The 14,395-nt window shown below is 35.2% G+C and overlaps 1 protein-coding gene across 1 annotated transcript in view; it reads right to left on the reverse strand.

Moving 5' to 3' along the window:
* CaBP1 (Protein disulfide-isomerase A6 homolog CaBP1) overlaps nt 1-14,395 on the reverse strand; it is a 52,003-nt gene that overhangs the window by 14,401 nt on the left and 23,207 nt on the right. Inside the window, exons 3-4 of the mRNA XM_081755548.1 lie at nt 6,982-7,185; nt 492-659 (exon numbers count right to left, since the gene is read on the reverse strand). Of these exons, the coding sequence (XP_081611674.1) occupies nt 492-659; nt 6,982-7,185 (372 nt within the window). The remainder of the gene's footprint in view (nt 1-491; nt 660-6,981; nt 7,186-14,395) is intronic.

Genomic DNA, 14,395 nt, shown 5'->3' on the forward strand with positions numbered 1-14,395 from the left:
TAAAAAGTGAACAATCAATGAACGTAAAACTCCATAACGTAGTGAAGCTAATTAAAAGTAAGAACTTCAGCAGTCACTGAGAATGAATACATTGACGTGCTGTTATCAACTTTTCATGTGTAAAATATGTGCAGTTTCTTTAACGAAACTCTCATCAACAAATAATCATGTCTCATCAGTGTTCGTATTCAGATGTTTCACTGTATATGCAATTTCTTTAATGTTAATTCTCCAAAGGACGAAAAACTACTCCAATGAGAATATAAACAGGACTACTGAAAACATTCAATACATTGAATACTGCATCGAATTTTAAGAAATGAAATTCGTATCTTTAAATCTGTAAGTTCGTTTTGATCTCGCTATTGTGTTTATCATCAACGATGAAAATAATGTCACCGTTCATTGGTCAGTTTGGTTTAGAGACGCGATAAATATAGACACTACATTCATAAAGATTTAACTTCTTTGTAGGTTGTTACAGTACTCACCTTGCCTTTCAACTCTGACGCAGCCTTTGCCCAATGAGGTGCCAGGTTTTTACAATGTCCACACCAAGGAGCATAGAATTCAACTAACCACATATCTTTTGACTCAAGTACTTCTTTGTCGAAGTTTGAATCTGTTAGTTCAATTACATCTTTTGGGTCACCGGAGTCCTATGGATGAAGAAAAAATATAAATTAATCTTTAAACACACCCAGAAGAAATAATAGTACACAACTTGACTTTTATTAGAAACAACTATAAATAAAACGCTTAATACTCTCACCTCAAACCAAATACGATCTAAGTAAGAATTGACTTTTATATACAGGGTGTCTAAAATTTACCCTGACATAGGGTAACTCTTGTTATTATCGGGGTTACAACAAAATGTAAGAGGGGGAAACAGTCTCCAAATATGATGTTTTCAATCTAAAGTGAAAGATTTTTTAAATCGGATAAGCCGTTTGGCCTGTATACTCTTTATGCGCCCAATGTTAAATGAAAATGCAAAGTTCCAATTTACCTGGACCCACAACATAAGTGAATGAAGTTACCGTCTTTTACACTAACGTGTCAATAGCCAGCCCCTATTTCAAACAGTAACTGCATTCAGTTATGTTGTGGGTCCAGGTGAATGGCAACATTGCATTTTCATTTAACATTGGGCGCGTGAAGAGTGCACAACCAAACGACTCATCCAATTTTAAAAATTCTTTCACTTTAGATTGAAAACATCATATTTGGAGACGGTTTCCCCCTCTTACATTTTGTTGTAACCCCGATAATAACAAGAGTTACCCTATGTCAGGGAACTTTTGAGACACATTTGATTAATATTTAATTATCGAATGTTTCTAATGCCGGATCATCGGAAACTCTTAACATATTTCTATTATTAGGATCACGCAAGTGGGACTTACAAGATTGAAATGTTGTAGAATAGAGTACGCTCGTTACTCCACACAATAACTCTTGAACGAAAGCAAATTTTTTAATTGCTTTTTGGAAAAGATGGTTGGAGTAATTATCTCCACCAAGTTCGTTAATGCAGTCAATTCGAATTTTCAAGTTTTGCTTTTTGCAATAAAGGGGATCTATCTCGGTCGAGTTATTTAATGCGGTCAATTCGTTAACACTTTCACAAGTAACGGCGACTTTAAAAGTACTTATCATATCCTAGTTCTACTATTGAAATAAAAACAGCAGAAGTTACACATCACACCGGTAGATGGCAGCAAATATTCTCCAGCTGTTCACATCTACTGGATGGAATTGAAACTTCCAGAGCGTAATCCTTTCTACCAGAGTTTATTTTTAATTTCTTATTATATTAAATACCGTATTCAAAATCGCAAGTAACACAGTTTCTGTGTAACGCTCAATATATTAATTCATTACTAATTGATTTCTCCCATTTAATAGCACAGTACGAATCCTACTATATACTTCTTTCTTCTTATATTTTACCTTTCAGTGGTATAGCTTTATACTAATTTTGAAACATTCATGTCACTCCAACTAATGATAGGAAGTTAGCTCTTCTCTAGTAATCAGAAAAAGAGCGAAACAATAATTTTTCTGTTTATATAATTTTAAGATTACCTTTCGTACTTTTTTGAGAGCAGAGTATTTATATTTCTAAGTTAACTATCGTACTCAACCTGTAATTCATCCTGAGGTAAGCATGGTTATTTATTATAGTGGTGTCCAGATTTTAACATTCGTATTTTTTTATTAATCGTTTTATTAATTTACAGTTTTCTTTTAATTATATTCCTTTGCTCTCCTACACCCTTACCCATCATAAGTTCTATCATCAATTTGCCTACACTACCACGTGACCTTGCATTCTAAGATGGCGTAGTTCACCAGGGCACTTTGCAGGGTGGAAAAAATCATGACTTTTTTTTTAAAAAAAAAAAAAATTTTTGTTGATTTTTTTGATTTAAATCAAATCTTTCTCCTCGTATAATACAAGTCGCGAACTGAAGAAAAATCATTAGGAATTAAATGCTAATTATGCCATTTAAGGGAAAGTATTGGGGTTGAATTTTGAATTATCCTCAATCGTTAACCTATATCAATCCGAAACAATGTTTCTTAACCCTTTTAAATTATGGCTCTTTTTAAAGCTAAATTATAGACTTTCAGTCAAGCAGCTACAGCATCATCCCTATTTATCCTAGGATCATGGTACATACATCACTCTCTTTAGGACAGAACAGCTTTTGAAACGGTAACATTCACATTTCCGTATCATGTCCCTGAAGTGGGAAATTTTGAGAGTAATCGGCATTTTTTTAAAACTTTTTTTTTAAATTTAATCCCCTCTGAATTCCTCTGTATTAACGTACAGATCTCAAAATCAACTGGAAAATACTAAGGGGTGTACAAAATTTCAGGCTTCTATCTTGAGTAGTAAGGGTGAGGAAACTATTTTACAATGAGCTAAGAACATCCCCACAATGCCCCAGATGACCCGAATGTAATATAAAAATTTCCTCGGACATCCCTATTTATCCTAGGATCATGATTTGTACATTATTCTCTTCAGAATAAAACAAATTTTCAAACGGCACCCTTCAAATGTCTCCATCATGTATCTGGGGCAAGTAAATAACGAAAAAAAAAGGCATTTTCTGTTAAAAATATATTTTTTTTAAATTTTTACCTCTGTGGACCCCTCCCCCTTTTTTAAGGCAGAGATCTGAAAGAAATCTGGAAAATACTGCGGAGTGCACTGAGTAAATGTGCAAAATTTCACTCTTGTAGGTGCAAAAGTAAGCCCGCGAAAAATAATATTCCCCAAATACCCCAGATTCCCATATAAAACAGGATCTCAGGTAACAGTTTCCTGAGACATCCCTATTTATTCTAGGAGCATAGTACGTACATCATTTTCTTCAGAATAGAACAGCCTTTCAAACGGTACCATTCATATGACTCCATCTGAGACGGAAAAATCACGAAAAAAGCTATTTTTTGTTAAAAATATCCTTTTTTAGAAACATTTTTGCCCCTCTGGACCCCGCTGTTTCCACGCAGAGATCTGAAAACATTTGAAAATTGTTAAGGGGTGCACTGAACGACTGTGCAAAATTTCAGTCTTCTGAACGTAAAATGTAACCCGCAAAAAATTATAATACGCATAGCAAAAAGTATCTTGTTAAATTTATGACGTCATCACACACTATGCTTCAACGCAGAAAGGTGTGAAAGCATATGTAACGTGTTCTAAAATGCCTCCAGTCTTGAAGAAAACGAAGTAAAAAGCCTTATTGGTACTTTTTTTAATCGAATAATGAAGACTCTACCCCATCACCTAAAAATAGGTGATATAATTTAAAAGGTTAAGCATTAGGGAAAAAGTCCATCAACGTTTATCAAAATGACACTTTTTATCACAAAAGCTACTGAAATTTGGCAGGGACCTATTTTTAAAAACTCAGAACTAGCTTGCGGCATGAAATACATAAATTTCGCCAAAAGTTATAAAATTAAAATATATATATATAATAAAATAAAATAAAATAAATAGAGGAAATAGGACCCCTCTAAATACGCCCTATTATCTGGGAACAAACAAACAGACACGCAAAAAAAAAAAAAAAAAAAAAAAAAAAAAAAAAAAAAATTCGTCTTAAATTCGAAGGTGAGTTCCCCGTTGGAATAGCTAACGATTTTAAAACCGAAACTCAATGTTACGAAAAGAAGAAAGTAGGATTGCTCCGTTACCTGTTCAAAACGGTATTTTCCCTAATCATCCTCTGCACGGTACGTGACGTTTGGCCACGGACCTTTGGGCCCCGCCGTTTGGGCACTGGACGTTTGGACGCGAAGCCATTTGGGCGCCAGACGTTTTGGCGCGAGTTAAATTAAAAAGTCATTATGTTAGGCGCTGAGTACTAAGTTTGAATCAAGATATCACAACTATAGTGGAAGTCCTTGAATTATACTGGATTTTGTTTTACATACTAGAAATATTGTAATTTCAAATTCTAAAAACTGAATTAACAATTAAATTTTGTAAATTTCAGTTTCAACCAAAGTTAAGTGTGCTTTTTATTTGATAACTTTTCAAGCCAAAAGTAAGTAGACCAGACTAGATATGATTGACTGCATTAAAAAACTTAAAGCAGGCCTACTGTAGTTATGCAATAAGTGTGAATGTCAAACACATTTCTAGTGGCTAAATGACCAATATATGTACACTTAACTATTATTTTTCACTTTGAAATCGTTCTTTTTTTCCTTTTGCCACTTTCTTTAATGGAGATTAAATGCTTACAATGGAACGAAAAAAAATGTGTTAAGTTTTGATTTTTATATTAGAATGTTAATAAAAAAAAAGTGATACTAGAAGTACGGCATACTGCAGTTCCTAAACTCAATGTCTTAGACACCCTGTATGCGAAATATCTTTCCCTCAACTCAATTAGGATTTAGGATTTTTAGATTTCTGGGCTCTCGGCATCTAAGGCCATTTAGCCCGTCACGTTTGAGGGAGCACACTATCCGGGGAAAGGGAAGGAAGGAAGCGGCCTGGACCTATAAATTAGGTACCAGCCCGGCATTTGCCTGGTGTGAATGAGGAAAACCTCATTCAGGGTGACTGGCCTGAAAGAGCGTGTTACACTTTTTCGACCGAGTGCCCCCACCGGGAATCGAATCCGGGACCGCTCGCACCGAAAACGAGAGCGTTAGCGACTACGCTACGCGGCGCCACTTCCCTCAACTCGAATGCGCGGAAATCTTTTATTGGTAGTTCTTTATTGGACTTAAGGAAAAGAAGAGTCTGGCAAACGTAATACGAAAGAAAACAAATTTTAATATTCATAAGTATGTAATTATCAACTTTTTATTAAAAAAAATACAAAAATTAAATCAATATGTTTTAATTAACATTAAGAAAATTATTAACACTTCGTCTGATTCCTTCATTTCCTAGCTTTCTTATATAATACAAAAATTAGATCAACATTAGATCAGAAGTACAAGAATTGTGAACAAGCGAAAAATCAATCCATGACGAGGTTAGGCAACAAATGCCACAAACGCATTAAACTATTTAATTTAAATGAATAAATAAGATAGAGTTAGAAAATATACAGATAAATGAGGTGAGATAAAGATAGAAGTGTAGGAAATGTATATATCTTGATTCGTGCTTAGTTTACAGTGCCTAGCATATTTTATATGTCGTAAATTGTGATTTTTACTATGTACCTCGCGCCCAAACATCCGGCGCCAAACGGCAGCACCGAAACGTCCGCGCGCAAACGTCCTGTCCCGTCCTCTGCATGACACTTGTTTTCATACTATACCGTACATTTGAGTCTCATTGTATTATGATTATTAACTTCCATAATCGAAATAACAGAACAGAAACCGGATTTATTAAATTAATTTATTCCGTAATTCGATTTAAATCAATGAATTTTACTTAAAAAATCAAGTGTTTTAAATCTTTATTTATATCATGATATAAATTAGACTGATTTAAATCAATCCACCCTGGCACTTTGCAAATACTTTTAGTTTTCGTTCTTCATCCCTTTCTTTCACTATTTGATAAAATATTTAGCGAAAGTGTGTATAGGGTAAATTTTTTTCGTATGTGCAATCGTTTTTTTTTTCTCTCTCTCTCTATTTGACAACTAATCCAATTTATATATGCAGATAGTTATCAAAATAAAGAGAGAGAGAGAGAAAGAAAACATAACTAATGAGTCATTAACACTGAGCATTCGAGTACTGCAAATATTACGTATTTTGTGTTGTGCTAGATGATACTGAGTACTATGGACAGAAGTGTAGTCCTGAATTGTGAACGCAACAGGACAGTCTTGAAAAAATGAAAGATCTCTGACTGAACATTTTCAAAGAACGCAAACTGAGTGTGCGCTGCTAATAATGGTGCTCTTAGAAAGCGAGCGAGAGAGAGAGAGAGAGAAGTATAAGTGTAACAACAAATTGAATGTAGCAAATTGCATTTTCAAAGTGTACTCATTGCCTACACCACTTTATTTCTGATTCAATTTTCACTTCTAAATTTAAATATTTATTATTATTATTTAATTTATTATTTAAATATTTTTAAGTATTTATTTAAATATTTTTTAAAAGCCCTTTGCACCACTACACTTCCCCAACCTGTCAAGTGCGAAAATTTCATTACAATCTTTAGTAAACAATACACTTCCTATGACAATTACAAAAACTTTTAAAATTCACTTAGTCGTGGTTCTACTTAATATGTGACCTATTATCGACATTTATTGAATTTGTTAGTGGATTTTGGCTGATAAATTGGATTATGAAATACTTTTAGACAAATGTTTACCTGTGAATGTTCACTATATTTGAGAAGGAAGAGGTCCGATTTTCCTCGTTTATAACCATCTTCATTAAGAACAACGTCAGTAATACCACGAACAGAGAGATGTACAGTAAAATGACACCTTAGTAAATAAGTAAATAAATTGAGATTACCTTCTGTCCTAGTTGAGCATATACTTTTGATCGAGCTGCTTTTAAACCTGCATCAATAATTTCCTTTGCAGTTCTTCCTCCATTATAGTCTTCAGGTTTATTTTTATTCTCGAATATTTTAATGGTAGGAAAACCTCTGATTCCAAAGCGTTGAGCTAGTTGTTTATGATCATCACAATTCACAGCTCCAACACTAATTACACCCTAAAATAATAGAAACAGGATTGTTTAAAATAATATAAAAAAGAAATCGTAATCTTAATTCAGGTATTTTTGCATGGAAAGATTTCCTTTCAACTTTTACATTAACCACTCGTGAGAAATTGTGTTCATTAGAGCAAACAAAGTTGTGATGTATCAATAAAATGAACGTTCGACTTTTTTGTTGATTATTTTCTTGGTAATATTTATAACAGAATACAATGTTCTATAATATAACTAGGTTAATTTATAGTTACAGTAAGATTTAATAAGTGTAAAAACCAGGAATCCAAATATAGTGGAAACTTTTCCTGCCTCCTGGATCAGTCTAATATGTTAGATAAGAAGGAAGTGGAAAGGAAAAGAAAACGAATTGGAGAACAACATACTTTACAAATCAAATCAAAAAATGCTCAACTTGAATGTATTGGATTTGACGGGAGAAACAATGAAAAGAAAACTGCAAATGGGATGGAGCATTATGTTATAGTAAAGGAACCTGGAGATGTTTACATGGACCACGTAACTCCAGACAATGAGACTGCTCACTGCATTTCTGAAGAAATTATCACTTTCCTAGGAGATTCTGAGAGCAAAGAAACAGTTAAAGCGATATTATGTGATGGTACTCTGGTAAATATAGGGCGACGTGCAGGTGGAGTTATCAAGTTGATTGAACTACATCTCAACAAACCACTTCAATGAATCATTTGCCTTTTACACACAAATGAGCTTCCCTTTAAGCATGTTTTTGAAGTAATAGATGGTAAAAGCTCAGGGCCGCACACTTTAAAAGGGAAAATCGGGCAACAAATTAGCAAGGATTTGACTCAGTTGAAAATAATCAAATTTGACGTAATAGAAAGCAGTGTTCAAGAAATTCCAGCAGAGGTTGTTGTCACTTTGAGCTCAGATCAAAAATACCTTTATGAAATGTGTTACAGTATTTATTGCGGCAATATTTCAGACCAGTTAGCTAAGAGATCGCCAGGAAAAATGCATCATGCAAGATGGCTTACAAAGGCCAATAGAATACTTCGATTATATGTTTCTCTAAGTGAACCATCAGAAAACGTAAAATATCTAGTGACATTAATTATGAGAGAGTATGCGCCTGGTTGGTTTCGGATTAAATCGCATCCAAATTTGTGGGAAGGAGCAAGAAACTTCTGGTATATTAGCAAATTATTAAGAGATGCTGATGATATAAAACAACAACACATGGAAGTTATGAAAAAGGTACTGAAAAATAATACTTATTTTGCTCATCCGGAAAATATTCTTCTTTCAATGTTGACTGACCCAAAGAAGTATTGTAGAGAAAAGGCAATTCCGCAAATCACTGAAGCAAGACAAGTAACCTCTGGCAAACTAAGAGACTTCCAGTTGCCAAAAACTCTTTAATTTAGAAGCAGGCGATTGCTTAAATATGATTAATTGAGAATGTGAACCGATTACACCTTCTCCAATTCTGAGAAATGTAACCAGTGAGGATATTCTTCAAGCTCTTGATGGACCACTTCCAACTGAACCTATACCGTGTCATAGTCAAGGCGGGGAACGTGCTGTGAGTTTGGTGACCCAAGCTGCTCAATTGAGAATAGGTTATGTTAATAGAAACAAATACATTTTAAATGTTCAAGAATCAAGAAAAACACTTCTTACATTTGACTAGAAAAGTCAGTGGTGTTAATGCATAATTCATAGTGTTTTTGTACGTATGTTTGCTGTTTGGTTTGTTCTGTTGCCAAGGTGCCTCGTAAACACCGAAATGAAAAAATATAGAAATATTTAGTTTCACATCACATTCCACTACCCTAAGCTGTATTCTATATTTTCTTAGAATTAAGACTGCGGTTGTCCATTGTAACCCTCACAATCTAACTCGTAATTACGTGCTATTAAATATGAAAGAATTCTATTTTATATAATTGCATTATAAGCAATAAAATTTAACACAATACAGCCGGGTTTAAATCCATACGTCAATTAAGCTACATTTTTGGAGAATTGTCAATTTGGTAACACTGTTATTTCTACGGATGGCAACTCTGACGATGCTTCTCATCTCTTCCGGTGTAGAACAACATTATCTATGATTGTGGTAATTAGTTACATTTCATTATCTGCTTTCATTTACGAAAGACGGGCAAACGGGGAATGATCACTTTTGTAAGACATTTGGTACCCTTGACTCCTAGGGGAATATGTTGTGCGAGGGGTAGGGGGGTCGCACAACTGTTCTTTTGCATTCTCTTATTCAGGGAAGCATAATGAAGTCCAGGCAACATGTGGAATACAAGTGTAGAATTTCAACACCCCTTATTAACATGTGGCAAATTTAAATGCCTTTAACACACACAAGGAATGAAGTAGTAACTATTTGTGTACATTAAATTAAATACTGGGAAGAACTCTTTAAAATGACTTCAAGTTAAGAAGGATCAGTTAACAGTGTCGCCACAACAGAAGAGAGAAAAGTTTAGTTTGTAAATAGTGCAATAACTTGGAAAAGGTCCCCAGTACGTATGGTTTAAAATTCATAGAGCAGATCAGTGTCATAAGGAGCATTGTCACGTCTATTTGAGATCGATAAGTCAAGTACTTACCGAGATATTCGGTACTCTGTAAAAGCTGAGAATTTTGTGCTGTACAAGATGGTAACGCTGTTTCAAAATTCCCTTTTTTCGCCTCTGCGTTGGAGAAATATTAAAGTAGTAACCTGTGACAGAGGTTTAATTCTGTGACATGCCGAACTAGAGCAAACTATTTAAAATAAGGAAAAACAATATTTTGTCTGTTTCATGAATTTTGTAATGTATGTTACGAATAATTGTTTCTTGATCATCATAAACATATATTTCTTTAATTTAATTTCTTTCTCCAGAATATAAGTTAGAAAATAAAATAAAACGTAGATATTAATAGTTGCCAAATTTTAGTTAAAATACATAGGCTAAGTTCTGTTAAATGGTAGCAAAATTTTTCACATCATACAATATTTATAAGTACTGTCCAATTTTAGGGGAACATACACAACTTATTTTGTATTTCATTCACCACGAAATTAACTACAAATAATTTACATTTTATTTTAAAGAAGTGAAATGAAATTAAATTAAATTTTTGAGTTTTACGTCCCACGATTATGCCGGTTAGGCTAAAGGAGACGGTGATGATGAGAGATGATGAAATGGTGGAATGAAGAAAGTGGGAGGAAACGGGAGAGCCCCGAGAAAACCTACGCACACGGTGTTTGTCCACCACAAAGTTCACTTGGCGGGAGCAGGGTTTGAACCCGGGACCCCAAGCACCAGAGGTGAACGCTCTACCACTGAGCCACCGCGGCCCCATTTTAAAGAAGTGAGTTGCATTTACGGATTCATAGGTCTGCCGTGTCGTGACAAAACGCTGTAACTTTGGCGGAGCAGTTTTGCGAAAAAGAGCCGTAAAGTTTTCATCAGAAAATGTGATCTGTATCGTGTAGAACCAGTGTAACTTGACTTTGGAAACACGTGGTTACATGTAATGTTACGTAAATGCATGTTGTGTGATTAAATTTGGTGAAAATTGATTGGTTGACCATCTTTGCCTAGTTACACTGGTTCTACACGATACAGATCACATTTTCGGATGAAAACTTTACGGCTCATTTTCGCAAAACTTCTCCGCCAAAGTTACAGCGTTTTGTACGACACGGCAGAGGTGCCGATTCCCTTATGAGGACTCAAACGTTATGAGTAAAAATACAGCACGTTGATATATGCCATAAAAGCTGTAGTGGAACAAACACCAAACAACCTGTGTTAGGTAGCCCTTAAAAAAAAGAAATGTATTTGATCTGTTAAAAAACGGAGAACCTGGTGGGTCTCTGAACAGTTGGATCCGTAGTAAGCTGGCGAGTAAAGGAGTGCAGTTAAAAAAATGTGCTGGATGGCCACACAAAAAGCAAGGAAGTATTTAACCAAGTCAGAGCAGGGTGAAACTACTGGAAACTCAAAGTGTATACAGGGACCAGGCGCGTTAGCAAAGATGGGTACCTTGTGAACAAAATAAAGTAAACATACTGTGTAAAGAATATTCCATAGTTCTTCTGCAAATTATATGTGACATTCTATTCCTTAGCGCAGCTTAACTTTCTGTATAACGTCCCACGTTTATGCCATTTTGGCTAAGGGGGACAATGATTAAGGCAAGTGACTGACGATAGAAGAATTAATGGGATGAGAATGTGAGAGAAAGCGAGAGTACCCGACAACCCCATGAACACGATGTTATCCACCACAAACTTACTGGACCAGAAATCGTACCAGGGACCCCATGCACCAGAGGTAAACGCTCTACCACTGAGCTTCCGTGCCCTCGCAGCTTAACTTTAAGAAGGCATAACCACACAATTTTCCTATTATAATTCCATCAAAATCTTTTGGTTTTTGAACAATGCTTCACAATAATTAAATAGATTAATGATATACTGTAAAATGATATGACTGAAAAGTGATTATTCTCGGAAAAATACGTACAAACTTCATCTATTTCATCATTTCATCTATTTGAACCGAACGAAGTTGGAAATTCTCACGGGCTTTGTCCGTATGGAGGAGGCATGCCAGCGAGTGTGTATGCGCGTAAAGGAATACAAGGGAGAGAAACTTGCTACATCTGTGTAACCATCCTGTGCTACGTGGTCATTATGATGTAACATATTCTTGGAGTTCAGAATAAGCAAACGTGGGACAGTGTCCGTAGAAAACAAACACATCAGCAGTGAAAGTAAAACCGAAATGCTTATTTTTGCTTTGTGTTGACGCAAACCGTTACAAAATGAGAGGGTCCAGGTATAAGTACGAGGGTCATTTCAAAAGTCTTGCACACAGCCTATGCACGACCGTTTGAGTGTTTTGATCAAGTTCGCTTTTAGACTAATTGTGGATCAGAGTTAGGGCTTGACGATTGTTTTTGTGTTTTCTGGTTTGCGTAGCTGTGTTGTGAGAAATTCAGTGGTGAATCCGACTGAGGTGGCGTTACACATTATCATAAGCGTTCCTGTATCAAAATCGAAACTCTATGTGGAAAGAATCCAACTGAAATTTACAATGCTTAGCGGGAGGTTTGTGGAAATAGTGTAGTGGATCATAGCACTGTATTACGGTGCTCAGCTCGTTTCCGTGAAGGCCGTGTAAGCACTGCGGACACCCCAAGAAGTGAAAGACCATCAACTGCAGACTACACCTCTGAGATTATTTTGAATGACATTTTGAGAGAGAGGATCAACGAAAATATGAAAGAAAATTGCATATGATGCCAAAATATCTGTCACTTCTTTACAGAATCATTACTAAGAAGCTGAAGATGAAGATGAGATGGTTTCCGCATGATCTGAGTAAAGAGCAGAAAGCATGTCGCAAAAGAATCGCAGATAAATTGCTTCAACGTTATCAAACGAAGGAAATCAGTTTTTACGAAGAACTGTTGCAACTGATGAAACCTGGATACGAGAGTTTGAACCAGAACTGAAGTTTCAGTCGTCAGAATAAAACAGTTCAGACTCTTCACGCCCGAAAAAATTCCACCAGCAACAATTAAAGGTTTAATTCACGATGATCTTCGCGTATGATACGAATGGAGAGATAGCTACAATAGAGTGCCACAAGGAAGTCTGTACCAGGCATATTCTACAAGCTGTTTCTGCAAAATGTTTTGCGCCCGAAAATTCGTGAATGAAATCCTGACATGCTTGCAGCTGGTGTCCTCCTTCTGAAGGATAATGCAAGGCCGCATACTGCTCTACAAGTAAGGGTGACACTTAACAAGTATGGATGGGAAATACTTCTTTTCCCAATATAGTCCTGATTTGAGCCCACCAGACTGATTTGTTTCCCAAATTAAAAGAAACACTCTGTGGAAAATGTTTTGATTCGATTTACGAAGCTTTCAGTGAGGTGGCCCGAGTGATCAGACACCTCAACAATGAAGGTGTCCTATCCAGAATACAGAATTTACCAAATGTTGGGAATCTGTCATAAACAAGTATGGATATTGTATTGAAGGCCTGTAAAGATATTTACAATAAATTATACTCGCATAACTCTTTCAGTTTGCAGAACTTCTGAAATGACTGTCATATAATATATTGCAAAAAATATTCCAAACAGTTGCTAGGACATAATATTGTACGTAACGGTACATCTAAACACTAAATGCAAACATTAGAAACTATTGGTACCATAACAAATAACAGTCTATGTGCTACGCTAAATAACAGTATAGGAGTCAAATTTCGTAATAATGTTCGCATAATTTGCGGATCGCAAACGAACGCAAATAATGAAATAAATAGTTATAACTGCATACCAAGTATCGCAAAAAAAGCCAAACTTTACATTTTGTTAACACAGTCCACTGCAGAATCAAGCCATATAAAACATTTTAAGACATTCATTAATTACGACCAGCTGCTGCATATGTAAAAGAAAACTTGAACCTGTGATTTTTGTGATATTAATGAACAATTCACATATTTTTACGTTTGGCGAAGTATCATAGAAGTTTACCAAATGTATACTTTGCTAAGCTAACCAAAGCCAACCTACGTATTCTAATTTATATTTTTTTGCTCAAGGACAAAAAGAAAGAAAAAAAACACCTAAGTAAAATTTTAGTGAACCCCATCAGCACTATATTACAGAAGTTAAAATTATCACGCATTGTTGTGAGTGAGCCTGTGTATAGTACATTGCCAGTCTTACTACTTGCTACTACTTGCATTTTGGTCAATTTATTTACCTTTGAATTTATAATAAATATGGTGCTGGTTTACTTTTGGCGCACCCAATTTCGGAAGATTTAGAGGTAAAATTCCGTACTTCGCATGAAAAGACAATAAAAAACACATTTCTGCAAGCGATAGAGTTAAATACAAAGTAATACACCTGTATTTTATGTTTACAAGTGTAGGTTACTAGTGTAAAATCCTTACGAGTACTTTACTACGGATAAAATAACTGAGTGCATATAAATGATGGTTGTATTAGTAACTATTTTCCACCGGTGCTGTATATGCGCACAGTGTACAGATTATTTTATGTTTACAAGTGGAACGCTACAAGTTATGAAACTGTGACAAGTATTATTGAACTCATATCATTGACAAAATCCACTCGTTTTCACTATCCTCAATTTTGCATATAACAATCTTCGCTGGCACACCTGT

This window comes from Thermobia domestica, chromosome 4 (assembly GCF_964235325.1).
Source record: "Thermobia domestica chromosome 4, izTheDome1.hap1.1, whole genome shotgun sequence".
In the NCBI taxonomy this organism is placed as follows: Eukaryota; Metazoa; Arthropoda; class Insecta; order Zygentoma; family Lepismatidae; genus Thermobia; species Thermobia domestica.